Raw genomic sequence first — 26659 nt, forward strand, 5'->3', positions numbered from 1 at the left:
GACTTAAACCACCAAAAATATCAGGATCAAATATATTTTAAGTACCCTAATAATAATAATAATAAAGTGACAATATGCAGAGTGATCAGTTGCACTACAACTTATCAAAAGTGCATATATAATACACTATATATGTTGCCCAATCATACAATACGCTTAAACATGATATTTTAATTTATGTAGATTGCGTAGGTATTATTATAGAATCAATTCTCTGTTGATTATCATATATATTACGAGGAAGAATTTGCTTGGTGGACTAATTCACAAAAAAAAACATAAAAAAATAATAATGATAATGTCATTCATCAAATTCTCTCTGTGTTTGTTTACAATATCATGTCAGCTGATATTTGGGCTTGACGATGAATGACCTGGAAAAGTCACTTCTGACTAATATTTAGTTTTAAAATATGCAAACAAGGAAATAATTTGCGGCGATTTCAAATGGTATCTCTTCTTTTATTGTAAATTGAACTCGTAAGAAAAAATTAAAATAAAATGGTAAAGTACACTCCGGCTTGAACAGAGGGTCATTCGATTTATAGTCAAATGCTCTATTACTGAGTTATATATCCAGATGATAGTAAATCTGTTTATCTTTAAGAAGAAATGATTGCAGAGGTTTTATTATCTCCCTTTGCCGATGTAATGTAAAATATTCCCCTGTAAAAAATTTTTTTCTTTTTATCAGAAAGAAAGACTTTTTTTGTTTAGGACTGTTTTTTTTTTTATTTTTGCAATTTTTATCGGATGAATTTCTGTACAAAAACGTTTCTAAGAACACTGCCAGATATATTAATTATCTTTGTGTGAAATTTGCATAAAATAGGCTCAGCCGTTTCGGAACCGATGAGGAAGGAACTCACACACACACAAAGTGACATTTATATAATAGTAGCGATAGAGATAGATGTACTATGGTCATGAAAATGAACAGTGTAGAAAGTGTGGTGGTGGTGGGGGGGGGGGTTAGGGTGTCATTAGATGTAGTTTGATCAAATTATGGGAAGCATGCAGGTTTTCAATGTTACGCCCTTTTGGCAACTAACAACTGAATGACTGGTACATACCAGTCGTGGATAAATCTTTGGCATAATTCTGGCAAAGGAGGTTGCTTTCGCTGGTGAGCAGATCTACTTTGGTAGGAATAAGGTTACGGTTTTGTTCTGTCCTACAAGGTACACCCTCCCAGGCTTTATTTCTCTCTTTGAGAAGGGGTTACTTTAATGCCAATCATCTAAGCAGCCTCTGCCAAGAAATGTCGATAGGGCTGCTTAGAGTATTTTCGCAGAGCTAGAGTGCACTGATTTTCAGCTTTTTCCCACACTTTCCGGCCTCACACCTCAGCTTCCTGCGGCGAAAAAGGAAGTAAATATCACAACAACTGATGCAGCAAGTGTGTTTTATGCTTTGATAATTCTTAACATGAAAAAATATTTCTGAAAGTCGTGGGAACTCTCCTGTTTTCTGAATTTGTATGCATGTCCACATGTGTGTGTTATTAGAGGCTGTGTCCGTTAGCAAGTGTGTCATGCTTAAGTTGGAAATAGCAGGTTCATTACTAAATGCACAGTTTGAACAAATCTAAGAAATTAAGAATTTTTTAAAAATCAGGGTTTGAAGACTGCAGTCACTTTGTCAGTTTCTTTGGGATTGTTTTTCCAGTCTTTAAAATGTTTTTAAACCAAAGATCGACAACTCTTTTTTTTTCTGCGGGTTAGATCATGTAGAAATGATTTTGAGCTAGGTCTAAATGTAAAAGTAAAAAGAAATGATTATTTGCTTGATCTAAACCTAAATGCACCTTCTATATTGAACAGCTTAGATCAAGTTGTTACATCTGTTCTTTCAACACTGTTCAAACATAATTTATTCATTAACAATTTACAGTTAAATTGGATTTATCATTTCTTTCTAAACAATTTTTACGTAAAATTGTTTTTATTAAAAAATTTTTTTAGTAAGTTATATCTAGTTTATTGCTATATGTGAAACAATTATTAAATATTGTCTTTAAGAAAAAAAAAAAAAATCCGGAATAAATTTCTGAATTTTTCATGGAGGTAACAAAGGGGATAAGTATAAAATTATAATATATAACCAAGGGGGATAACTCCCTTCTACCGCTCTATTAAAAAGTTAATTAAATTGAGATGATGTGTGTATAGAAAAGAGTGATAACACGTGGTGGTGGAGGTGATTTCTTTTTCAGCCTAAAAGTCACTTAGGTCTGGTGTTTATTCTTGATGTTATAGTGTTTTTTTTTGTTGTTGTTTTTTTTTTACATAGGCATCACCACTTATCAAGGCCAAGAGGCCACTCGAGGATAAGGGTTAAAGAGAGTACAGTAGAAAATGGACAATATAGTAATCGTTAATAATGGAAATTCGGTAAATTTGTTAACTTATATGGAACGGTTCATCAGAAACTTGTTTACGTTAGACTTGAAGACAACCATATTGTAGTCAGCTGGAAAGCAGGAAAACTAAAGATAATTCCACAGGCATGCACATCTAAGAAAGAAGCTTTGTTCATGGAATCTACATTTAGGTTTAGGCACAGATAAAGAGTGGGGAAAATTATTGATAGTGTTTTCTGCTAGACGGATGTTTCTTGTGAAAGTTTGGCGAGGGGGGAGACCATAGAATGGAGCTCAGCCGAGCACCTGCCATGAAAATAATGATAAAGCAGAGACAAACTCGCAACATCTCTTCTGTGAGAAAGAGGTTGCAGGGAAGAGAAAAGGACATCCCCTACGAGGCTACAAAGTCTATTTTGAACTCTATAAAGGCAGGATAAGTCTTTTCTAGCAGCTCCTGCCCAGATATGGCAACAGTACTCCATCCTTGGACGTACCTGGCTCTTATATATAGGGAGAATTGCATCAGCAGTGAGATATCTACTGGATCAATAGAAGGATCCCACCATTTTTCCAGCAGCCTTGACAACGGATTGAATGTATGTCTGAACCATCCATGTGGCAAGATGCTAGTCTGTCATCAGGTATACTCACAACATTTATACAACTGCATCTTGTCTCTGAGTTAAATATAATCTGTCCTAGCCATGACATGAAACTGTAGCGGAAAACACAATATTAAACGCAATTCATACAAATAATAATTGAAATTTAACTAACGTCTTCGTTCAAAATATTAAGAAAAAACATCCCTGTTATGAAAAGAGAAAATTTCATATCTTAAGTGAAATCTGAAACGAAAAATTCACTGTTTTTTTTTTTTACAACAGTAACCGCTGTGTTCATGCAGAGTTCATCTATAAGCAGTTTAGTAGTTGGTTGTGAAGCGTTATTATGGGAACAACAGAAAATGTGGAAGTTTTAAACTGATTGCTTGACTGTTTATAAGGTCTTCACTTATATAGGTAGTAACCGGCTCCTAGAACAATTTTTGAATAAAGCATGCGTGTATTATAATCGACTTCTGATTAGTTAAAGTCCAATTTCAATAACCAATCAAAATAAAGTATTTCATAAAAAATATTTTTCTGCTGCTCCTTTTTATTTGTTTGTTAAACAAGTCAAAGTGTTGTATAAAGCTCACGAAAATTGTGTGACCTGCAAGAAGTCTTCTTATTGATTTCAGTTATCGGTTAATCTGCAGAGTTGCAGGATTTTACTCCTTACACTGAGTGCAGTAAGGTTCAGTGGCTGCATGCAAAATCTGAGAAAGTTTGGGTCAAAACACACAAAGGAATAGTGCAGAAGCAACATTTGCACTTTCACTCCATTAAATTACAATTTTGTGCCTAACACGCAGAGACAGAGATAACCAAAGGATGATGGATGTAGGATTCTTATACTGACTTCACCTGGATTTTTACCAGAGTTCTATTAACTAAATTGTGACCCTAGTACTGCTTTATGCCAAATATGTCCACAATGAGTAGCTTTGTCAGGAACCAGAATTCCAGATGCCACAGCTCTGGCACTAACACATTTCCACCTCCTCTATATGGTGAAGAAGAGTTGAACTTTCAGAAGTGTGGTGGTGGTAATTCTGTGACTGCTGGAACAGTTCTACAAATCTTTATCTCACAGTTTGGAGGTAATGATGGTGTAGTGGTTAACAACATGGACTGACGACCTGGTTGTCCCAAGTTCGAATCCAGTTCGTTTTACAAAAATCACTTTCACTTAGGACGTTGGTAGCTTTCATGTGGTCCCCACCGTAAGCCCTGGTGTCTTTTTAGAAAGAACTCTGACTAGAAAAATATCAGGGAAACCAATGCCAAAGAACATATTACACGAAGATATGATTATAATTACGTTAACACACCGGTTCTTTTTGTTTGGATTATTCGAATTACTATTTTAAACATGACTGTTTTTCTCGCAATGTCTCAACCGAAATAACCTCTGACCTTCTTCAGGAATCTTTCTGTCAAACTCAGGAATCTGCACAGAATTTCAAACAGAACCTTTTATTTAAATTTAATTCACGGTGTTAGCGTGTTCTCGTCCTGTTAATCATGACCAGGTAAATCTTTTAAGTAATTCACAGGTGTACTTTTTATATCACCCACACTGAGGATTGAACCTTTAATAAGAGTATCACTTAGAACTGAGTTTCACTTAATACTTTAACCGTTATGCCAGGGGTCCTTGCAGACATCATCCAAAATGTTGTGAGAATAACACTCAAGATGAGAACAGTAGTCTGAATAATTCCAAAAATACAAATTATCAATCCTCATCTCAAGAATTTAAAAACCTTTCTCATTAGTTCTATATAAATTAGCTGTTATTCTCTACATAATGTCTGCTGCTACCAGAACAGGCTGTCTAAAGATATTGGCTTCCTGGGACGAAATGCACCTAACATTGATGCTTTTTGTTTTTCTACTTCCATTTTGCAAAACTTAATTATATTCTGCAAAAACAAAAACAACCCACCTTTTTCCCTTTTCCTTCTTCCCATTTCCCATTTCTCTTTCTATTTCTCCCACTTTCTGACTGGTTTCCTGACTTAAAATGTACCAAATATTAATACTGTAACCCTTTTCCCTCTCCCATTGCAAAACTCATGTTCTGCAAGCCAAGGAACAAAAACGATAAAATCCACTATAAAACAACCAAACCAAACACTACAAACTAGCGATTGAAGATACAAAGAGCTTGAAAGATAAAAACCTTCTACAAAATGACTGGATGCAACATGAATACTATTTCCAAAATTTGACCTTAAATAATCTGAAAAGGGTTGATATGCCGTAAAACAAAACAACCAAGCCATCTACATTTTCTTTTTCTTAACAGCTAATACAAATCTCGACTTGGCCTTTTTGTCAAGATCAAAGTGTAGTATGTGTTCTTCAGATGCTGCACTTCCATTTCTTGTTCTCTTTCAGTGGAGGATCAGTTCTTCACGACTGAGATAATTTTTTATTTTTGTACCTTTTCTCCACGTTAAAAAACGACCCTGGGGTCTAAATTTGTCCCGTGGGGAGGCATAGTAAATAGGTACTACGACTGTAGAAAAGATGGAAGATGAGCGAATGTGTTAGTTCATGACTTCAAATTGACACAGTTTTACCAAAATAAGTGAATCCGGCATTAAATAACTTAAAATGGTCTGATATGCCGCAAACCAAACAAATGAATAAAAAAAAGTATATTTTTTTAAAAAAGGAGGCCTTAATGGTATTTAATTAAATGTAATCTACAGCAATTCTTTGTATTGCCTGCACTGAGAATTAAACCTTCAACCTTCTGAAAAGTGTCTCTTAGAACTGAATTTTCACTTAGTACTTATCCGTTGCGCCATGGGTACTTGCAGACATCAGCTGAAATCTTGTGAGAATAATACACAAGATAAGAACAGTAGTCCGAAGAATCCCAATAATAACAGTTACTACAACTTGGGAAAGGATTAAAGAGTGAACGTGTTGGTTCGTGACATCAAATCGATGCAGTTTTTTTTTATATCTTTGCCAAAATGAGTGAATTCAGCTGAAATTACTTCTTTTAAATTCCTCGGCCCAACGTTCACAGGGAACATGAGTTGAAACAGATACATTGAGAGCATTGCCAAGGCCGCTGCGAAGAAGGTGGGCTCTCTCTACTGGGCTAGAAAGCTACTTATGCCTGAAAGTATCCTGTACCTCTATAAGGCCACCATTCGCACATGTATGGAGTATTGTTGTCACATTTGGGATGGTGTATCTACTACTAGTCTCTCACTCCTGGACAGAGTTCAAAAAAGAGTCGCCAACCAGATAGGTCCTGAACTGACATCTTAGCTTCAACCTTTGCCCCATAAACAAAATTTTGCATCCCTCTGCCTGTTCTACAAGTATTTTAATGGTGAATGCTCTGACGAACTACAAGCCCTTGTACCGCTTCGACATAAATACCTCCAGGAAATCTGACAAGCAGCTAAATCTCACCCCTACACAGTAGAAATCCCTAGGTGTAAGAAACCCTTCTACTCCAATAGTTTCTTCTCCAGAACTGCTAGACTTTGGAACTCTCTTCCGGGATTCTGCTTTCCCAACTGTACTGGCATGTAGAAGTTCAAGTGTAATGTAAACAAACATCTTGCTGTTCATCTCCCTTCATAATATCCCTGCAACTTATGTTCCCGAAAGAGCCTCCTACATGAAAGTGACACTGTGCCTTGTTTGGGGTGAAAATTTGAATAAAAAAATAAAAAAAGTTTAAAAAATTAAACAACCTAAAATGTTTGGATGTGTCTCAAAACAAACAAATGGATAAAATAAAATATATAAAAAACATATGAATCTAATGAAATGTGGCTTGTTGAGATAGAGGCGACAGATCGATTTTAAGCAAAAACAATATTACTTAATTTTCATGTCGAAAATAGTAATATATCTAAACTGCTTTTGTGTTTTTTTTTTTTTAGTAAAAGAAAGTTTATCATATAGTGTACAAAAGTTTGATGCCATTACATCGTAATCCTAAATATACTTTCCGAGCTATGCCCCCTTTATGTGAAGTCTTCACTATTCACTTTAAAACATCTACGAAAAATGCAATTTTCCCTAAAAATTACTTTTAACTATAAATAACTTTCTACTTACTGAATTTTCGTAAATTTTTTTATATATATTACTATTTTCAACATGACAATTAAGTAATAATATTGTTTTTTCTTAAAAAGACATATTTAAATAAATCGGTCTGTCGCCTCTATTTTAACAAGTACCGAAACGTGTAGCCCTAAGCTATCTCTTATTTAACTTAAAGGCAAATTCAACACTGTTCAGGGAGTTCTCTCCCCTGGCATATGGCAAGGTAACTAAATTTATTTATTCAGTTATTTTCTAAAGAGAGGAGCGGGTGAGGTAAGAATTTGAAGAAAAAAAAAAAGAACTCCGGAATCTTAGTGGTTAAGTGATTCATTACATGGAAGTACTTATAGCGTTTGCTTTTCTGTTCTTCCACTCTACTTTTTTTGCCGAGCCCCTCTGTCAATGTCAAAGACCTTGTCTACTTCCGGGCCTCCCAGAATAATTACCTTGTGTGGCTATAAATACTCCTTTGAATCGTTATTTCACTTTTCTTCTCTTTTTTTCTTTTTTCTTTCTTTCTTTCTTTCTTTTCCTGTTATCATTTCGTAAAATTGAATTCGTTAGACCTACTGACACGATGACGGCGCATCATATTTACCTGCAGGTATGTGAAACAAATAATTGCCTCTCAATATTCATGATAGATGTCTGACTGTCGGTACCCTAGCTGTGTTCTGACTATTAGACCTATGAATTAGAAATTTGGTAACAATGATTTTTATTATGAGTAGTAGTAGTGGTGGCAGTACCATAATCAACCGCCTCGTGATTTTCTTTTTCTTTTTTTTTTTTTTACAAGGGAGTCATCACTTATCAAGGCCCATAGGCCACTTGAGGATAAGGGTTAATGGTTGTACGATAGTCATTAGGACAACAGTGCAGTAATCGTTAATAGTGGGAATTTGGTATAATTTGATTATTTAAGGGGACGGTTCAATAAGAACTTGTTTACATTAGACTTGAAGACGACCATATTGTAATCAGCTGGAAAGCTGCCCAGCAGAACAGAGTTCCACAGGCGGGCAGTTCTAGTAAAGAAGCTTTGTCCATGGAATCTACTTTTAGATTAAGATAGAGAGTTGGGGAAATTGTTTATAGTAGTTGTAGCTAGATGAGTGTTTTTCATGAAAGTTTGGCAAGGGCGGAATAAATTGGAGCTCAGACACGCACTTGCCATGAAAGTAACAGTAGAGCAGAGACAGATTAGCAACGTCTTTTCTGTGGGAATGAGGTTTCAGAAAAGAGAAAACGGCATCACCTTCAAGGTTCCAAAAAGTTGCATCATAATTGTTAAAAAGGTAAAGCATTTTTTTGTGGGTTAAGGGTAAGAGAGTAAGATATATTTATGTACACCTACATGGATTCTTTTATGTAATCCATTCATTCATTTTGTATGAATCAGATGATTCTATTGTTGGCATTCGTTTCCCGGATATCTTTCCTGTTAGAATTACTTTCTAAAAAGACATCAGGTATTTACTAGGGGAAACGCGTGATAGTTGGCAACATTCTAAGTTGAAAATTTTTCTATGAAATGAACTGGATTCGAACTTGGCTCAGCGAAGCTACCATCACGTTCCTTTTATTTAATAAGGAAAAGTTTTCTTCCAAAGCACTAGGTCCTTACCTCCCTGTTTTTCATTGCTGGATTTTTCTTTCTTTTTTTTTCTTTTTTCTCTTTCTTCCTTCTTCTCACTTTATCCTTATTTTTCTCTTGTTTTATTCCTCTCTTAATTTTCTTATCCTGGCTTGCCTTCCTTTTCCCTTTTATGATAGTTCTCTCTGAAAACTGAAAATGTTAATTTTGCCGTGAAACGATTTATAATAGGAATTAGATGACTTTTGTTTCATCGAAAAATGACTCCCTGCCCATTTCCTTTCACGTGAGCACTTGATGTCTTTCTTTTAATTTTGGCATCCTGCTTTATCAAGATTGATGTATCGATTAAATTAACTATTTTTCAAATTATTTCAAATGTGTTGTTACTATTTTTAATTACTTATTAGTTTGTACATCATCAAAGATGATTTTAGGTTTTTTTTTTTTAGTTTTGCACTATTCTTTCTACACAAATACACATGCACGGGAGTGAGGGTCGTGGACTCTAGGTTGGGAAATGCATCCTGATTTCAGTTTTTTTTTGTTTTTTTACTCGCTCTTCACATCTCTGCGTTAATTTGTTAAAAAGTATGTATAAATGTAGTTTTATTAATGAAAATATTATTGAGCTTAAACTCGAGTTTTGAATTTCAGGTTTGTTGGTTGTCATGGCTCTTGTGAGCTACGACATTGTTTGACTGTAGAAATAATTACACACACACACACACACACATATTTATACTAGCATTTCAGCCCGGCGTTGCCTGGATGTTTGGAGGTGTATGCTGAGCAAAAAAAAAAAAAAAGCGGTCAATATTTTTAACTTTGACGCTCCCTATTATGATCCCTTCACATTTATTGTTTTGGGCTCAAATCAAGTTATTAAGTTAGATCCCTATCCAAGGAACCTATATCTAAAATTTCAAGTGTTTAGACCCAAAATTGGCGGAAGAGTTTGGTAGAGTTCCCAAATATCAAATCATTGAACTTTGACCCCTTAACAGCCAAATTTCTGGCCGAAAACCGATTACAGAGATTTTCCCAAATCTCAGTACCCTGTATATCAAATTTCGAGTCTGTAGACTTAAAATTGACAGAGTTATTGCGTAGAGAAATGTACACACACACAGACATATTTACTTTTATAGATATAATAGATAATCCTCTTTTGAAATATATATATATATATATATATATATTTCAAAAGCGGATTATCTATATATATATATATATATATATATATATATATATGAGAGAGAGAGAGAGAGAGATTTGTATATTTTGGCAGCAAGTCATTGTTTAGACACGTCTGATTGAACACGACATTTATTTCTTTTTCCAATCTTTCTGAAATCTTTTTGATTTGCCGAGCGGTCTTTTTAATTTCAGCAGGCCTATTATATAGAATGGCGCCCAAAAGTTGTTGTTTGGCCAGATTTTTCTCAAGCGCTTTCTATAGGTGCATCCGATTATCGTCAGGAGCAATTGTTGTAGTTTTCTTTTCCTTTTCTTTTCCTTTGAGGCTTGGTGTATTTATAATTATATATATATATATATATATATATATATATATATATACTAGCATGGGTACCCGGTGTTGCCCGGGTGTTTGGGGGTGTGTGTTGAGCAAAAAAAAAAAAAAAAGTGGTAGTAGGAAGGCAGGCTCAACCCGTACCGCGAAGAAGGAAAAAAACCTTTGCTGTTATGACCACCGCCTAACCGGAAGTGATGTAGGTTTAAATTAAGGCTAGACACTCGAAAAGAGGAGATGATTTTCGAAAATATCGGCGATAAAAGCGACCCCTCCCTGTAAAAAAGTGCCCAGTTGAGGATGAAGAAATTATTGCTTTTAGACAGTTTTTCGGTATTTGTCGTCTGAAGGGTCGAGCTTCAAAACAATACTGATCTTGTGAAAATCCGTCGCCTCTGTTGAAAGTTTTAGGCAGAAATGCAAACATACAGACATACATTTATATATTGGTAGCTCAAATTTTCGACCCAAACCGATTAAAAGGCTTGCCCTATCTCTGAATACCCTTTATGTAAAATTTCAAATGTTTAGACCAGAAATTGTCTGAGTAATTTAATAGAGACTGCAAGAGTTCAAATTTTTTAAAACTTTGACCCCTATTGTAACCCCTTAACATTTATTGTTTTGAGCTCAAATCAAGTTAGATCCATGTCAAGGAACCTATATCTGAAATTTCAAGTGTTTAGACCCAAAATTGGTGGAGGAGTTTGGTAGAGTTCTCAAAAGTCAAATCATTGAACTTTGACCTTTTAACAACCAAATTTCTGGTCGAAAACAGATTACGAAGATTTTCACAAATCTTAGTACCCTGTATATCAAATTTCGAGTCTGTAGACTTAAAATTGACAGAGATATTTTGTAGGGAAATGTACACACACACACACACACTTTTATAGATATATAGATAGAGATAGATATAGATATGTATATATTTATATTTTATCCTTCTAAAAGGTAAGATGAAATTTGTATTAGTTGCTACAACATTTTTGACTGGCATGATGTTGTTGGCATAACTTCTCGTTCTTTTTAAAACCAGATACTTACAGCAGGAGAGACCATGTGAAGCTTGCCAACATGTATAGATGAAGGTGAACTGACTGGATTCGAACTTAGCACGCCTAGGTCATTCACTTCACTACGGCTACCTCTCTTTGTCCATTTGTTTAGTCTAAAAATTGTTTAATGATTTTTAATATAGCACTTTCTCCAAGACTTTCAACCACTTTTAACCTGATATTTAATCTATGTCCGTTTTTCCAAACTGATCAATGCCTTTAGTTTAATCTCCTCTAAAGATATACATCGCTATATTTCCGTATCGCGTTGTGGTCAGCAGATGAGGAGTGTCTCATTGGAAATTGTTAGACGCACTTTTTTTCTATGCCCTTGGTGGCCACTGACGTTATTTGACTTTTTTCCGTGACTAAATAGGATAAATCGGCAGTTCATCCAAGTATTATCCTGAAACTGCATGAATGGACCAAAGCAGCTGTTTTGCTGTTGAACTAACGTTTCATATGTTGTGATGATAGGAAAAATCCATAACACTTGAAGATTTATATTTACAGTAAACTTGACGCTCTTATAGAGTTGGTCTTTAAATATCTGGCCTGGATATACTCATTAAGTGAAGTTATTCTAAACATTGGTTGAGGTAATGACATTTTTATTTTCATATCAAGTATGCGTGTGTGTATGTATGTGTGTGTGTGTGTGTTTGTCATAATATTTTATTATTTTCACTCATTATGCAAGATTTATCCTATTGCTTATAATCTATTCATAATTATATTATATTAGGCACCGCCAAAACTGGGGGGGCAGGTCAGTACTTTTTGACGGACCGTCTTTTTAAAAATCTACCAAAAATCAGGTAATTATCCGATCAATACGAAATTTTCAGCGATTATTAGGAGAAGAATGAACTTTATAACAGTGTACTTATTTTTCATAAACGATATTTATATATATTTTTTTTTTGCTTACAAAACCCCCCCTTGTTTTGAAGTGGGAACAAATATGCTTAAAATAATCATCTGAAACTGAAATCAACATATTGTGTTGTAAGGGACAGAATTATAGATTCCAAAAAAAAAAAAAAAAAAATTGTTTGCATACCTTATTTTGACGTCTGAATATCAGAACTTCGATTGTGTTTAATTATCCCGCTTTTGAGTTTTGAAGTGTGAAATTCGGTGAATATGTTAAGTAAAATAATTAATTTAAGTTAAGCAAAACAAAAAAAAAAATTTTTTAATATTTATACGAAAAAAGCTATTTTAAAATTTTTGATAAATAAATTAACAATTTTTTTTTAGCGAGCCGAATAATGCATGACCATTATTAAACAGGGCATGCTTTGAATAATCGATACCAAAAAAAAAAATTCGATAAATATTGTGCCCTTTGTGTTAAAAATAGCATCTTTTTCGATCCCGTTTGAAAACGTTTGCCGCCTTTCGACTATGGTGGACCAAACGCGCTGAAATAATTTTTTTTTATTCTGCTTTAAATTGCCCCCCCCCCCATTTTGGGGAGTCTGGCCCCCACACACATACACATTAAAAACCAAACGCATGCAAATGGTCACCCATCTGGTACTGGCCAGCCTCAGCTTAATAATACATTGAAATTTTCGTCACTGAAAAATAAGTTTTTTTGGCCTGTTTGGTCTTCCATAGTTTGCTTTTTATCAGACGAAAACGTAAACAGAGTCGATCTGAACTCTACGTCAACGCGAATATCTGGTTACCTATATGAATAAGTGGAATTATTTGAAATTCAGGTACTTATATTATAATATTTTTGCATATTCTCTTAGAAAATCATCCTAAATCTTAGTTAGACAATAAATAAATTAATTAATTATTTCAAAAACCCTTTTTTAAAAATATTTAAGTACGTTTTTTGTGCAAGACAAAAAATGTCAATTGTTAACTTTTTGGGAAAATTTAACATTTAAAATTAGATTAAAAATAGTAGAAAAAGTTTTACATTATTCTGTTTTCTATATGATAAAATTCAGGATTTTATCTTTCTGGAAAAAAAAAAGTTACTCAGAAATAATGGATTTTAATAAATGTAATTTCGTTTTAAAAAACAACAACAACTTGATTTTGCGGCCATTTTTGGCGGTGCCTATATTATATACAGCATAATTACGTTGACACACTGGTTCTTGTCAGATCACCAAAGTTAAGCAATGTTAAGCCCGGCCAGTACTAGATGAGTGACCACTTGGGAATACTATGCGCTGTATAGAGGAGCAGTAAGGCGCCTCCTTCTCTCCACTTGACATTGGGAGACCCTTGAGCAAAGTCGAGTAGCCCTCCCAACCCAGATCAGGGTACATTAAGTCACGGTAGGCAGGTGATGGATGAACTGTTAAGCAGCCTGATAATTTTTAACGGAATTGGTCAACTCTTTGTGTTAAACAAATAATACTGAACGAGGTCCAGTGGCTAAGACTATATATTCTGTATGAACACGGCCCTTATAACAAGTAATTGCAACCTACTATAGGTACTATACTGCAAAGAACGTTCTGGTGAAATGGTCCGAATGCTGAAAGGACTGATGAGCTATGATCATCGATGTTTGTGAAAATAGACCTGATACATAAAGAAGATAATTATATTACAGTAATGCCTTTAATTATATTTTTATCATCTTAATTACAATAATGCCTTTAATTATATTTTTATCATCTTAATTACAATAATGCCTTTAATTATATTTTTATCATCGTAATTACGATAGATATGGAACAGCTATCGTGATATATGATAATGTTAGGACGATTAATCAGAATCGGGAATAGAAAAAATCAGAATTTTTTGGAGTATCAGAATTGGAAAAATTTGTGCTTATATTTTCCGATGCCCAAAACAATTCCGTTTATTGTTTTTTTTTTTTTTTTTTTTTTGTTTTTGTTTAAAACCTTATTTTCCATGGTTCATTTTAAGTATAAATATTTATTGATTTGTAACTACTCATAAAACTAAAACTTATAGGTCACGCCCATAAATGCATTTTTTTCATATGCAAAAATATATGCACATATTACATTATTTTGTTCTCATATGCACATACGTATTAAATTATTTTTTACATTTGCAAAAAAGACAACTACACGGAAATTTGTAACAGAATCAGTAATTGTATCGGAATTGGGACAAATATTAAAATCGTCCCATCACTAATATATATGTGACACGATATCTTCCTAGTTATAATTTATTAAAAAAAAAAAAAGACATTTTATTCACAAACAATTGTTTCTGCTCGTTTTTGTAAATACACATTTATGGCAAACAAAATTTACCAAACATTCCCGAAAACGCTTCCTCAGTGTATAACACACCACAGTTTGTCTAAAAAAAAAAAAAGATGCATCTAACATTAATTTTATTTATTTTTATTTTTATTTTTATCACGCCAATAAAAAGAGAAACGTTACTTAGACTCTATTTTTCTGCAAGAGCTCATTAATACTTTGTTTATTTGTTTTCTTTCATTAAAATATTCATATTTGACTTACAAAACTAGCATGTTGCAATATTCACATATATGAAAATAATTAATTCACACCAACTGTTATTGTACTTATTCTTGTGTGTGTGTGCGTATATATATATATATATATATATATCCTTCGCGAAATTTTCACGAAAAGCACTCGTCTAGCCAAAACCACTATCAATAATTTCCCACACTCTTTATCTGTGCCTAAACCTAAATGTAGATTCCATGAACAAAGCTTCTTTCTTAGAACTGCACGCCTGTGGAATCTCTTCCGATTGTTTGCTTTCCAGCTGACTACAATCTGATTGTCTTCAAGTCCAACGTAAACAAGTTCTTGATAAACTGTCCCCCTAAGTAATCCAATTTACAAAATGCCCACTACTTATGTTTACTACGCTATAATCAAATCACATTGACTAATGTATACTCATTAACCCTTATCCTCAAGTGGACTCCGGGCCTTGATAAATGGTGATTCCCATGTAAATACACACACACACACATATATATATATATATATATATATATATATGCCAGACAACTGTTTGGTCAGGTATGATTAATCAGTGTGGCTAGGCATAAACAGATCGAACACAAGCATTAGTCACTGGTGTCTGGTGCTCTACCAACCAAGCCATTTAATCTGTTGATGAAAGTGGGAGAAAATTATTATTGTTTTTTTAATTACATTTTCACCCCAAACAAGGCACATTGCCACTTTGTTGTATCAGGGACATAAGCATCAGGGGTACTGTGTAGGGAGTTGGGCAGCAAGATGTCGGTTCACGTTACACTTGAACTTCTGCATGTCAGTACAGTTGGAGAAGCAGGGGCCGGGAAGGGAATTCCAAAGTCTAGCTGTTCTGGGGAAGAAACTACTGGAGTAGAAGGCTCTCTTACATCTAGGGATCTCTACCGTGAAGGGGTGGGATTGTCGGGTTTGTCGGGGGTATTTATGTCGAAGGGGCACAAGTGCTTGCAGTTCGTCAAATGAAATTATTGATTTGTGTACATTTTTATATTACTGGTAACCGGAAGAAGTCCTTTTACTGAAAAGTTTTACTCGTGTGTGTGTGTGTGTGTGTGTGTGTGTGTGTGTGTGTGTGTGTGTGTGTGTGTGTGTACAGCATTTTTCATTTAAGTTAAACCTTGTTAAAAATAACAGAATTTGTATGTTTAATTATACTGTTTTGTTTTTTTTCATTTTTGAAATTTTCGGTTAACCTTTTTTGTGTTAAATTTTTATTTGTTGTTTTAACACAAAAAAGGATCACCAGAAAATTCGGAAAACTCAAAAAGGCATAATTCAACAAAAAATTCTATTATTTTTAACAATGTTTGTTTATATATGCTTATATATATAATATGATGGGCTCTCCCGTCGAGTTTGATGGATGAGCTTCCGCTACAACAAATAAGTTGCTCGAAAATCCACACAGGTAGAACCAACCACACGTTTTGGTATTACTGCTAACCTTCGTCGGTGCAGATGACTACCGCAGGACAGAGTATAGAATAGACCGCAGATTTTTGCATAATTATATATATATATATATATATATATATATATATATATATATATATATATATAATATGTGTGTGTGAGAGAGATGCAATATTTTATTGAATTCATGTGATGAGTGCAAATTGCTTCTGCCATTTAAGTAACAATCAAGAGTGCTTTCCTTCAAGTTGAGAAAAACAGGAACGTTCGAGAGACCACTTAAAAAAGGATTGTTGCTCTTCAGAAATATGCAGAATAGAAAAACAACTTGTTCTCATATATATATATATATATATAAGATAAGAGAGAGAGAGAGAGAGAGTTTAGATTTGTATGGCTTGCTTTCCTTCCTTTTATTTATTTGTCTTTGTGGTACCAAATGTTCTTAAACTTTACAAAAAAATTTTATGCATCTTTATTCCGATATAATTTGATGCTAACATATCGAAGAATATTTCTTAAAATATTGTTTTAAAATTATTATTATGCTTATATATATATATATATATATATATATATATATATATAATCTGAGGTTATTGTTTACCAATGAAGTATAACGAGGTTAATACAAGAGTGCTCAATACCGAAGTAGAGCAGGGTATACACTTTATTTGTTTTTGCATAAGCAGTAATTTGTTGCTACACAATCATGAGCTGACCGAAACATGCTCATGGCTGTGTAGCAACACATTACTGCTTATGTAACAACAAATAAAGGGTATATATACATATATAACCCGGATATAAGAGGCATAAATATAAGAAAAACAGATATAAGAGAGATTTTCTCTGGTCCTAAATCAGAGCCTGTGTTAATGTACAGTGTAACCCGGATATAAGTATAACCCGGATATAAGAGGGCTGTAAGGATAGGAGAAGAAGTCTCTTATATACGGGTTACACTGTATATATAAAATAAAATAGTAACGTGATTGTGTCTACATTTTGTTATTAGGAAAGTGGTATATTCCACTGGAGAGCTATGAATTCAACAGCTGTCCTGTTTTGAAATCACCAAAACAGCGATATGGTAAACATTCAATTTCGTAATTTAAGTTAAGGTTAAAAAAGAATCCATTCTTTGGACCATCCCTCAAGTCGATCGTGCGAGAAGCAGAATTAAATTCGTAACATGTAGTATTGGAATTCATAAGAAATCCCTATTGATCAGTGTGGTTATCTTCTCTTGTATCTTTAAACATCATAAGGAATGCCAAAAATTACACCAGAAAATTTGAATGCCTACTAGATACCATCCTTAAGTGCCTGAGGTTTCTCTGTAAATTGGTTCGTCACAAAAACCTGGAATGAGGATACTTCACCCTACAAGTAAACCCTGACTAAATATTCAAAATTACATATATAAATATTCCAAATTACATATATAAATATTTAAAATTACATATATAAATATTTAAAATTACATATATATATGTAAATATTTAAAATTACATATATAAATCTCCAAAATTACATATATAAATCTCCAAAATTAAATGTATAATTATTTAAAATTACATATATAAATATTTAAAATTACATATATAAATATTTAAAATTACATATATAAATATTTAACATTACATATATAAATATTTAAAATTACATATATAAATATTCTAAGTTACATTTATAAACATCTAAAATTACATATATAAATATTTAAAATTACATATATAAATCTCCAAAATTACATATATAAATCTCCAAAATTACATATATAAATCTCCAAAATTACATGTATAATTATTTAAAATTACATATATAAATATTTAAAATTACATATATAAATATTCAAAATAACATATATAAATGTTTAAAATAACATATAAATATTCAAAATTATATATATAAATGTTTAAAATAACATATATAAATATTCAAAATAACATAGTATTCAAAGCTCAAATAAAATCCCATATATATATATATATATATATATATATATATAAAAGCAAGCGTGACTCAGGGGTTAAAGAATGAGTGTGGAGTATGTTTTGGTTTCGATTCTATCTTATGGTAGCAAAGTCATATATAAAGTTTTGATTTCACTACTATATATTAGGTTCAATATAATAATCAATAAATTGTCTATAATAATAAATACATAATCTGCATGAAATAAAATATCATATTTAAGCGTATCTTATGACCTGGCAACACAGGGGTAACACCGGGCGGTTTGCTAGTATTATTATATAAATCCCAAAAGGATTTTGTAAGCAAAGTGTTCTTCTTATTAATGAAGAAAAAGCAACTCTACTTACTTTTTTACATAAGTTTGTGCAAATGCATTCGCAAATCCCTAATTCAGTATTTTTACATTTTACTATTTCCATACTTTATTACTTGCTTATGAATAAAATTGCTCAACACATGCCAACATGTGTGAAAAAAAACAAAAAAAAAAAACAAAGGAAAAACAAATTAAGCAAGAATGAATCATCAAAAAACGAGAGCTTTACCGGTTTCGTTGAACCAACGAACGTTTTCAGAAAATCATGACTGATGATTTATTCCTGTGTTTAATTTGTTTTTCCTTTTGTCTTTTTTTTTTTTTTTTTTTTTTTTTCATACATCCTGTCTCCACTGTTTTTCATTTTATTAAATATTGTGTACTTTATCCTCACATGTCAAAACGATGTTAAACTGATGGTGATGATGATGATGCTGCACGGTTGTTGTTTTTTTTTTCTTTTTTAAAAGTTGTCGCTCTCAGTGCTTTATTTTCGTGGAATAGAAACCTCCACAGTGTGGATTTTGTTTTTTTATATATATATATATATTGGTGTTACTGCCTACTCGAGCGTTGAGATCACCCAGGATGATTATGCGGTGACCGCGGTCGATTTTGGAGAGGGTCTCACTCAGCTGGAGATAGAAAGCATCTTTCTGGTCATCCGGCGAGGTGAGGGTTGGGGCGTAGGCAGACAATAGGGACACTGGACCAGAGGTGGTGTGTAGCTGTAGTGACATTAATCTGGGAGAGATGGCGACGGGAGTTTCGACAAAGCTGAGCAGCTTGTTGCAGATGGCAAAACCCACTCCATGTTTTGGTCTCTCCAAGTCAGGGTAGCCAGTCCAGTAAAATGTGAAGTTAGCTTCACGTATGGAGCCATTTCCAGTGAGCCATGTCTCGCCTAGTGCTGAGACATCCACCCCCAACCGGAGTAATTCCAGGTCGATAACAGCAGACTTCCGAGGATGAAAACTGTCAAGAGAGGAAGTCACCCCAAGGGAGCGGACATTCCAGCAGGCCAGGTGTAGTGGGGAGGCAGTAGCAGGATGTCGACCGGGGCGCGCCTGCCTAGAACGCGGGCCCTGCCGAGCAACGACAGCACCCCCGACTGCAGGGGGCTCCCGAATTGCCAGTCGCTGAGAATTTATTCTTGACATATCCATAGTAGTTGCCTGAAACGTCAAGCGCCGGGGCAGGGAAGTAGTGGATGAGTGCATGCCCAGAACAGAACATCCACCTCTGGACCCAACATTGCGGACCCCAGCGGAGCACAGGAGTGCGACAGCTGGAGCAGTGGTAGGTTGCCCCGCAGTACCCGCTAACTGGGTGTTGATCCCTGACCGTTGATCGTTCTTGATTCATCCGCTCAGTGATCCGCCATGGGAGACCGGTGGTTGAAAAATATATCAGCTGCGCTCATACCATGACTGCCAACTCCTGCTGCCGAGATGACATTTTGCTATTTGACCACATAGCTGGGGTCTGGATTGGTGTAAGCCAGGGCGTGTCCTCACGCCGGAGGGCCATGCACTCAACACCTCTGGGGCTCCAGACTACTCCGAGATCCCACATACACTTAGCCTGGGGCCGCAAGGTACCCAGTTAAACCGTGATGTACCACGAGGAGGTGGCATGCGAGTCTTGACCAGTGAGACGCTCTAACCACCAGTGGGCAGGGCTTACTAAACTGCCTCCCCTTCACTCTTGCGAGTATAGGTGGCGGTTACAGCTGGAAGCAAGAGGAGCAAAGCACCTGAAAGCCAAGCAGCTAAGCACTCTACACATTCACTAAGCTACAACACTACACGCTCAAAGGCCCTGTGTGCAACACACCACATCACATATATGTCCTGGGTCCTCACGGAGTGGGCTCTATGAATGAAAATGGACAGCGTCTTCTGGAACTCTGTGCTACACACAGGCTGTGCATCCCATCAACCTTCTTTAAGGGCTCACCGTGGTCGAAGATGACATGGCAACACCCACGCTCTAAGCGCTGGCACCAGCTGGACCATGTGATCATTCAAAAGAAGCACCTCCAGGATATCATCCACTGCAGGACAATGCACTCTGCGGACTGTGACACAGACCACTCACTTGTGCGCTGTAAGCTTAAACTAAAGCCAAAGAAAATCCACCTGTCTTGCTCAAAACCACTTTCAACGCTCAATGTTCTTGCTACTAAGTCCAAGGAGAAATGCCAACATTTTCAAGCTTCAATACAATCCACCTTTGGCCAGTCTGCACCCCCTCAGGATGCTGCCTCTGCCTGGCTGCGGATTCGTGACACTGTTGGAGTTTGCGCACTCTCCAGTTTTGGTAGACGTACAGTAAAGCAGCCGGACTGGTTCAGACACCACGCGGACACACTCCATCAAGCACTAGCAGAAAAGCGAGTGGCAAGACTGGCTGTGATGCAGGACCCCTCTCCTCAAGCTACTAGCCTCTGGAAGCAGAGCCGCTCAAAAGTGCAGCGCCTAACTCGAGAGGCTAAACACAACTATTGGAGTGACATCTCCAAGCGTGCTGAAGACTGCTCTGCCACCGGCAACACCGGTGGCATGTACCAAGCTCTGAAAGAGGCTCTAGGTCCTCCTGTGAAGAAATCATCTCCTTTGCGATCTCTGACCGGAGAACTACTCACCAATCCTGATGATCAGCTTGACCGTTGGGTGGAGCACTACAGCTCACTGTATGCTCAACCTGTAGCAGCTAGTGAGGCTGCTATAATAGCTGCTGTTCCCCAACTACCAGTCCTCCATGAGCTAGATTACGACATCACCATCGATGAAGTACACAAGACCATCAAGCTACTGAGGAACAACAAAGCCCCCGGCGTGGATGGGCTACCTTCAGAAATCTTCAGATGCGGTGGTGACTCACTAACTGAGGAACTCCATCATCTCTTCTCAATCTGCTGGAATGAAGGTACTATTCCCGATGAACTTCGTAACGCCAACATAGTTACCCTGTATAAGAACAAAGGGTTTCGCTGCGACTGCAACAACTACCGTGGCATATCTCTACTTTCCCAGCCTGGAAAGATCTATGCCCGCTTAGTCCTGCCACGTCTCCAGATTATTGCCAACAGAATTCTTCCTGAGAGTCAATGTGGCTTTCGACCTGGCCGCTCTACCACTGACATGATCTTTTCTGTTCGTCAGATCCAGGAGAAATGCATTGAGCAAGGCCGTCCTCTCTATGCTGTTTTCGTTGACTTGACGAAGGCCTTTGATTATGTTAGCAGATCAGGGCTATTTCTAGTCCTCCGTCTACTGGGCTGCCCTCCCAAACTCCTGAAAACCATACAAGAATTTCACGATCAGATGAAGGCTACAGTACAGTTTGAGGGCTCTCGTTCTAAAGAGTTCCCCATCTCTTGTGGTGTCAAGCAAGGCTGCGTGTTAGCTCCTACTCTGTTCGGAATATATTTCTCAGCTGTTCTGCGCCGAGCCTTCCCAAACCCAACTGGAGTGCTCCTTCACACTCGCAGTACTGGAGGCCTATTCAACCTGGCCAGGCTACGCTCAAAAACTATGGTTAACCGCGTACAGATCCGTGAACTCCTGTACGCTGATGATGCTGCCTTCATCGCCAACTCGGAGGTTGAGCTTCAGGCAATGTGCTCCTCCTTTGCTTCTGCCTGCGAGGAGTTTGGTCTCAAAATCAGCCTAGGCAAGACGGTGGTCTTTGCCCAGCCTGCTGGGCTTTCACCCATAATAACCGTAAACAATCATGTACTGTCAAACGTCACCAAGTTCACTTACTTGGGTTCTACAGTTGATAACACCAACAGTCTTGATTGTGAACTGGACTCCCGCATTGGAAAGGCATCAACAACTTTCGGCAGGCTTAGTGAGAGAGTCTGGAAGAACAAGTCCCTCTCGCTACACCTAAAGATCAAGGTTTACGAGGCCTGCATCCTCAGCACTCTCCTGTATGGCAGTGAGACTTGGTGCACCTACCGCCGACACGAACACCGTCTGAACGCCTTCCACTTCCGATGCCTGCGCACAATTCTTGGATTCACATGGAAGGATCATGTACCAAACACAGCTATCCTCTCCACGACCAAGAGTACTGACATGTACACAGTGCTGCGCATCCGTCGCTTACGTTGGGCTGGCCACACCTGCCGCATGGACGACAGCCGGCTACCAAAAGCACTTCTCTTTGGAGAGATAGCTGATGCCCCTCGCTGTGCTGGCAGGCCACGCCTCCGCTACAAGGATGTCCTGAAACGTGACCTCCAGGTCTTCGGCATCCCTCACAACACTTGGGAAACCTCTGCCGGCAACCGAGCAAAGTGGCAAGCTGCTATAAGATCTGGTGCCAAAAGATCCTGCCAGCAATACACAGACTTCCTGAACTGTAGAAGACTGAAGCGCCTTGCCAATCGTCGTCCTCGACGTTAAGGGCCTATGATGATGATGATATATATATATATATATATATTTATATATATATATATATATTTATATATATATATATATATATATTTATATATATATATATATATATATATATATATATATTTATATATATATATATATATATATTTATATATATATATATATATATTTATATATATATATATATTTATATATATATATATATATTTATATATATATATATATATATTTATATATATATATATATATATATATTTATATATATATATATATATATATATATTTATATATATATATATATATATATATATATATATATTTATATATATATATATATTTATATATATATATATATATATATATATATCATTCACTAATAATATATATATAATTTATATTTTAATTTATTTTTGCCTCTTTTAATTGAGATTCCTATTTTCATGCTTTTCCAGGTAGCCAGGCTTTAGATGGTTCCGCAGTAGGATTTGTGTTTTCCAGCAGTCCGCTTTGGCGAAACCAACAAATCACTAGCGTCCAACTGGCACAGCAATTCCTCTATTTTACCTCTCTATCCAGGTAAGCGTTTCAAAATAAAGTTTAAATAAAATAACATAATAATTTTCACACTTTTTGAGAGCCAACATCGTGAGGGCACGGCATTATTTCATGTAGAGTACCTTTAGCAAGATAACCTGGCGGCGCCCGCCCCTCTCTATGATTTTTTATTTTTTTTATTTATTTTTTTTTTTACACAGTGGTTACCACTTATCAAGGCCCGGAAGCCACTCAGGGATAAGGGTTATTTAGTACACATGCAGCACCTTAACAAATAGTCACCCGTTTTACCACTAGCCAAACGAAACGTTGCTTAACTTTGGTAATCTAACAAGAACCGGTGTGTTACTGCAATTATATTGTGCATACTTTTTGAGATATTGATAATTTTTATTGTTTCAATTATTTAGACTACTGTTCTCATCTTACTTTATTTTCACTATGTTTCGGCCGATGTAACCTTTTGATCGTTATCAAGTGCATTTTATCAAACTTGAGGATCTTTCTGTCGAACACGCAACCTATATCGAAATTTTGAACTGAACGAGTTATTCAATCCACAAGGGTAGATTGTTCTTGTTCCGTCAGCCATGATCAGGTAGAAGTGTTAATTAGTGTTATGTTATCCTTAGTTATTATGGCCTGTAGTAAGGATTGAACTTTCAGCCACTGTAAGACTGTCACTTAAGATGGATGAATTTATTTCAAAAGAAAATAAAAACAACGAAAACGTTTTTACTTTTCAACAATATTCTTCTAATTGTTATTGCATCAACGTTTTCAAGTTTGGATTTCTTCATTATTCAACAAAACGTGACGATGTAGCACATACCGGCATTTAAATACCGGTCGTCAAAAGATCAGGACGAATTCTCATCTTGTTCCGAACAAGAAGGATTAAAAAGATAAGAAAATAAAAGGGGAATTAAATTAACAAAAGCATATTATATTGAAAGATCTCAAGATTAGTCAAATAGCAAAATGAAGTCCATGAATTCAAATAGTCAAATGGTGAAATATGAGCAGTAAAATATTTCTATTTAAATTTAACTTTCTAAGGATTTTTGGCATTTTCATCTAATTGGATTCATTCACATCAATATTAAAAATTTGTGACTTGTATTTTATTTTTAACAAATTTCATTGGTCGGTTTTTGCAATCTCTATTATTATATAAAAAGAACTTTGTGCGTGTGTGTCTGTGTGAGGTTGTTCCTTATAGACTCGAAAACGGCTGGCCTGATTTTTATAAAATTTCACACAAAGGTCTTTTATGTGCTTAGCAGTGTTCTTAGATAGTTTTTTTTATCAGAATGTCTGCAATAAGTCTTGATAATTGATAATCGAAATAACCCAATGAAAGAAAGAACAGACGATTTGGACCAAAGTTAACACCTTACACAGCCTAACATCACAAGTGCATTTGAAAAGTTTTATTACCGCACAAGCAGTAATAAAATATAAATCATATAAAATCAAGAATAGGTTCTTTGATATGACAGGGGCACGTTCGAGATGAATGTTTCTGTTTATAGTACAACTGAAGCATGATACTTGACTTTTGCATTTTAAACTTTAATTCAAGCCATTATATATATAAACATAATTTTATAAAATCAAGAGTAGGTTCTCTACAGTGCAATGTAGACTACAATGTATAGTGGACTAAATCATTGTGTCGAATCATGTGAAGTTTCTCCCAATGCACCAATATGGGCCCCCAACAAGAGCAAGCAATCAATGATTGAAAAATGGTCAACTTCACCGACTTTTATGATAATAAAAATATGAAAGTGTGAAACATTCGTTGATCATCATTCAACCCCAGGCAACGTCGAGTCTCCCTGCTAGTTTGACTATATTTGTATTCATGGACATCATTTTTTAACATGATTCTACAGTTTAAAATCATTTTTCGAACATTACAAGTTTCAAAGTTTTCAACTTTCATGCTAACTAGCAATTCTTCAACAATTTTGCACTCATATTCTGTTACTTAATTCCTCTGGAGAAAAAAAGGCTAATTTTTGAAACTCCATGGAATAAGGAAAATCTGTCGTTATATTCCTTGTTTTTAAATTTTTGATGAATTAATAATGTAAATTTTAATTTGTTATTTTTCATCATTTTTTTTCTCATATTAATGCTCTATTTATAATATCGAGCATTATTTTATCAATTGATATGAAATTATCTATTTATCTATCTGATATTTCATATTAGATCGTATTATATATATATATATATATATATATATATATATATATATATATATATATATTAGTGTTGGGACGATTAATCGGAATTGGGAATTGGAAAAATCGGAACATTCGGGAGTATTGGAATATATGACAGCTTTCTTATGTTAAGTACAAATTGGTTTGAAAACACTTTTTAAAGGTCATGTCAAGCTGGTGTAATGGTTATCGTACAGTATACAACAAGTATGGCTGACTGTCTTTAGATTTTGGTTTCGATCTCAGCTCGAGTAATTTTTCCTTACAAGAAGTGAACTCTTTAGAAAAAATATAATACTCGCATGCACACGTCTCAGTTTTGTTCCGTTTTTTTTTTTACTTCATTTTTTAAAGAAATTTAACATTATGTTTAATACCTACGGTATTTCTGTTTATAATCAATAAGAATTCTGCATTAATTAAAATATAATATTTACGCTTACTTTAAGAGCGGACAACGACGAGCAGCCTGCTAGTACAAATATATATATATGAGAAAGAAAGAAATATGACATCCACGAATTTCCTGTTGCCTTACATTTAAAGATTTCCTTAATGCACATGACATTAATGGAAGTATCCGAAAGATGCCAAATTTGGTTTGCATGTTTCTGCTACGATGGAAAGGATGAGAGTGCGTTTGTGTTGCTGCAAGGTAAAGTGTCCATTGAAGAAGATAATGCTGGCGACGGTCTTCTTGTTGTGTTCTCTATGGGAGGCGAAGGTAAAAGTGTTCTCTTGACACATTTGCTGATCAAAGTCCGACAATTCAAAGGAGGAGAAACTCTGTTTTGGCACAATCGCTAAAAATTTCACAATAAATAGAAACAGACTTAAATCCGCACACAATTAAATACGGAATATTTATTAGCTAAACCAGAAAGTTTTTTTTTGATTATTGAATTGGGTTTCTTTGTCTTACGGCATATCAACCCGTTTTCATTTATTTAACGTTAATACTCAACAGTTACCAATTTTGATTCTTTTTAAAT

At 35.2% G+C, this 26659-nt stretch overlaps 1 protein-coding gene and 1 long non-coding RNA gene across 3 annotated transcripts in view; one reads left to right on the forward strand and one right to left on the reverse strand.

Moving 5' to 3' along the window:
- Positions 1–26659, forward strand: part of LOC145284453 (uncharacterized) — a 1345403-nt gene that overhangs the window by 958033 nt on the left and 360711 nt on the right. The window contains exon 7 of the mRNA XM_080133278.1: positions 23328–23451. Coding sequence (XP_079989404.1) covers positions 23328–23451 — 124 coding nt within the window. The remainder of the gene's footprint in view (positions 1–23327; positions 23452–26659) is intronic.
- Positions 1–26659, reverse strand: part of LOC145284458 (uncharacterized) — a 275200-nt gene that overhangs the window by 135319 nt on the left and 113222 nt on the right. The window lies entirely within an intron of this gene.

Source organism: Euprymna scolopes, chromosome 9 (assembly GCF_053919585.1).
Source record: "Euprymna scolopes isolate OS-2025 chromosome 9, ASM5391958v1, whole genome shotgun sequence".
NCBI lineage: Eukaryota > Metazoa > Mollusca > Cephalopoda > Sepiida > Sepiolidae > Euprymna > Euprymna scolopes.